General features: G+C 39.3%; 1 protein-coding gene across 1 annotated transcript; it reads left to right on the top strand.

Annotated features, from left to right (window-relative positions):
* Nucleotides 1-905: 905 nt before the first annotated feature.
* LOC141629149 (uncharacterized) lies at nucleotides 906-2039 on the top strand. The gene has a single exon (XM_074442197.1). It carries the CDS (start codon nucleotides 906-908, stop codon nucleotides 2037-2039), a length of 1134 nt encoding a protein of 377 aa, XP_074298298.1.
* The last annotated feature ends 1264 nt before the right edge of the window (nucleotides 2040-3303 follow it).

The following is a 3303-nucleotide window of genomic DNA, read 5'->3' as shown; positions in this document are numbered from 1 at the left end:
CAATAATATATAGGCAATAATATATGAGATTCAGACTTGGTGTACCTTAGCATGAAGTAGTAAGTATTTGCCCGGAAGAAAACAAAAGTAGTGTAAGCTCTCATAGCTTTGTTTGTTTCTTTTTTATATTCTCTATTAGGCTATATTTACTCTTTGTTTATATAAATAATGTGTATAATATATACATTACGATTAATTAATTGTTACCATAATAACGTGTTTGCTTATTATTTGTCATGCTATATCATAGTGTTTCTTAGCAAATATTAACCGTGCAATTTGGTTCGAAATTTCAGGTACAAGATTAAGTTGAGTGTATAGTGTGGTTGTTTAATTTATGGGAGGATTTGTGAATTCATGGAGCAAATCTGCAAATCTTTAATTTATGTCAAGAGTGATGGTGCTACAAAGGAGAGAACGAGGTAAGGTTATGCCAGGGTGATGGTGGAAATGGAGGTGGATCAAAAGTTGCCTGGGAAAATTGAATTCAAAGATGAGAAGGGCATTGTGATTCAGGTGGAAGTAGAATATGAATGGAAACCGATTAGGTGTATCAAATGTAAGGGTATGGGACATGAACAGGAGCATTGTAAACGAGGGGAACACAAGAAGCAAGGGGTTCAATACATTAAGAAAAGTCTGGAAGCTTGTGATGCCTAAACCTGCTGTGGAGTCAGCTGTCATGACTGTAGTTCAAACAGTGCAGCCACCAAAACCAGCTGTTAGGGAAGAAGGATGTTTTCTTACGCCTAAAAAGAGACTGGTTAAGATGCACAGACAGGAGAGGAGTGGTGGTAGTTATAGTACATAAAATTTTGGAGCTTATTCTTATAAGGAGACACTTGTTTCCCCTTCTAAGAAGATTGTGTTAGCTCAAGGTACTGCTCCCTCACATAATGTTTCCAATGGATAGCTTAGGTTTTTGGAATGTGAGAGGTATGAATAGAGTAGGTAAACAGAAGCATATTAGTCATTGTTTGCATAATAAAGATATAGGTTTATTTGGCTTACTGGAGACTAAAATTAAGAATAAAGCTTTCAATAAAGCAGTAAATAGCTTTAATAATGGTTGGAGTATAACTACCAATAATGGTTACCATAGTGGTGGACGAATATGGATCCTTTGGAAACCTGGGATGTATAGGGTGCATGTCATTGAATACAATGCTCAATATATTCATATGAAGGTGGATGCCTTGGTGTCTGGGAGTGTATTATACTTGACTATAGTTTATGCCTTCAATGGGATTAATGAGAGGGCTCCTTTGTGGGATAATTTGAGAAAGATTGCACAGCAGATTTCAGGCCCTTCGGCCATTGCTGGAGATTTCAATTGTGTGCTTGCTGCTAATGAGAGATTTGGAGGGGCTACTTCTTTGGCTGAGATGGAGCCTTTCAGAAAGTGTGTTGCTGATTGTGAAGTCATTGACATTACTGCTGTAGGGTCTATGTTCACTTGGAACAATAAGCAACAGCCTGAGGAGAGGATTTACAGCAGACTGGATAGGTTTTTGGATAACAAGGCTTGGTGTGATAGCTTTCCTGATATGTATGCTCAGTTTTTGCCTGAGGGGATGATGGATCATACACCTTGTATAGTGAAGAGTAATAAGGTCGTGCAGGGCAACAGGAGCTTTAAATACTTCAACATGTGGGGTAAATCCAAGGAGTTTCTTCCCCTGGTGAATGAGTTGTGGGATTACAATATTGATGGGACTCCTCTTTTTAAATTGGCCAAAAATCTTAAGATTCTTAAGCCAGGTCTAAAGAGACTGAATAGGGAGGGATTTAGTGACATTGAGAAGGCAACTGGTATCCTGGAGAAGCAGGTTGAGGAGATGCAAATCCAGTTGGGTACTGATCCATCTAATGTGAGCTTGATAAGTCAGGAGTGTGAGGCTAGCAAAAAGCTTAAGGAGCTGCAGTGTGCCAGGGATAGCTTCTTGTACCAGAAAGCCAAAGGTGAGTGGATAAAGGATGGTGATGCAAACACATCTTATTTCGACAGCATTATTAAGAAGAGGAGGAGATTTTTATGATTGAGGATATGAATGGAAAGGTTTGTGATACGAGTGATCAGGTACAATCAGCATTCCTGGATTTCTATGAGCAGTTGCTGGGGACAAGCAAGTCTACTAAACCAGTCCATATGAGAATTATAAATAAGGGCAAGAAATGCACCAGTGATCATCATGTTCAATTGCTTAGACCTGTTACAGGGGAAGAAATAAGAGAAGCTATGTTTAGCATTCCTGACATCAAGGCCCCAGGCCCTGATGGCTATACTAGTGGCTTATTCAAAGATGCGTGGGCAGAAATTGGCAAAGAGGTAGTGGCTGCAGTAAGAGATTTTATTTTGAATAGGAAACTTTTAAAACAGTTTAATGCTACTACCTTGACGCTCATTCCTAAGTGTGAAAGGCCTAAAGATGTATCACAATTTCGTCCCATTGCTTGTTGCTATGTTGTTTACAAAGTCATTTCCAAATTGTTGTGCTCTAGACTTGCATCTGTACTGCCTGACATTGTTCACACTATTCAGGGGGCATTCATACAGGAAAGGAGCATCCAGGAAAACATTTTAATTTGCCAGGATTTAATCAGGCTGTATGAGAGACCATTTGTGACCCCAAGGTGCATGCTAAAAATTGATTTGCAAAAGGCGTATGACACTGTAGAGTAGAGCTTTGTAGGACGGCTGATGGACATGTTGGAGTTCCCTGATAGTTTTAAGGTTAAAATCCTGCAATGTATTACAACTCCCACTATTTCTTTGGCTCTTAATGGAGAAAATTTTGGTTATTTCCCTGCTAAGAGAGGACTGAGACAAGGAGACCCATTATCCCCGTTAATTTTCACCTTGTGCATGGACTACTTGACAAGAATGCTTATGTTTGCTGCAACCAAATACCAGTTCAAGTTTCATCCTCTATTTAAGCAGCTGAGAGTTACCAATTTAATGTTTGCTGATGATGTTTTGATGTTTAGTAATGGGGATGCTGACTCAATGATGTTGATGCTGAAATCATTCTCCTCATTCTCTAAAGCTTCAGGGCTTAAAGTGAGTCCAAGCAAGTCTAATGTCTTTTTTAATGGAGTGCCTGAAGAGCTCAAAAATGATTTCCTGAGTGTGTCTGGTTTTAAGGAGGGTAAGCTGCCGTTCAAGTATCTAGGGATGCCCATTCAGACTACTAGGCTTAAGAAGAAGGATTGTGAATGCTTGGTGGACAAGATTTGCAATAGAATCCATAGCTATGGTGCAAGGAAGTTTTCTTATGCAGGAAGGTTAACTCTGATTAAACA

The sequence above is a fragment of the Silene latifolia genome, chromosome Y (genome assembly GCF_048544455.1).
Source record: "Silene latifolia isolate original U9 population chromosome Y, ASM4854445v1, whole genome shotgun sequence".
NCBI lineage: Eukaryota > Viridiplantae > Streptophyta > Magnoliopsida > Caryophyllales > Caryophyllaceae > Silene > Silene latifolia.
The sequence above is the reverse complement of the archived record's forward strand: the minus strand, read 5'-3'. Positions and strand labels throughout refer to the sequence as shown.

Bases quoted from the DNA above. Each gene is read 5' to 3' on its own strand.
- LOC141629149 (XM_074442197.1), top strand. From the start codon at position 906: ATGGATAGCTTAGGTTTTTGGAATGTGAGAGGTATGAATAGAGTAGGT.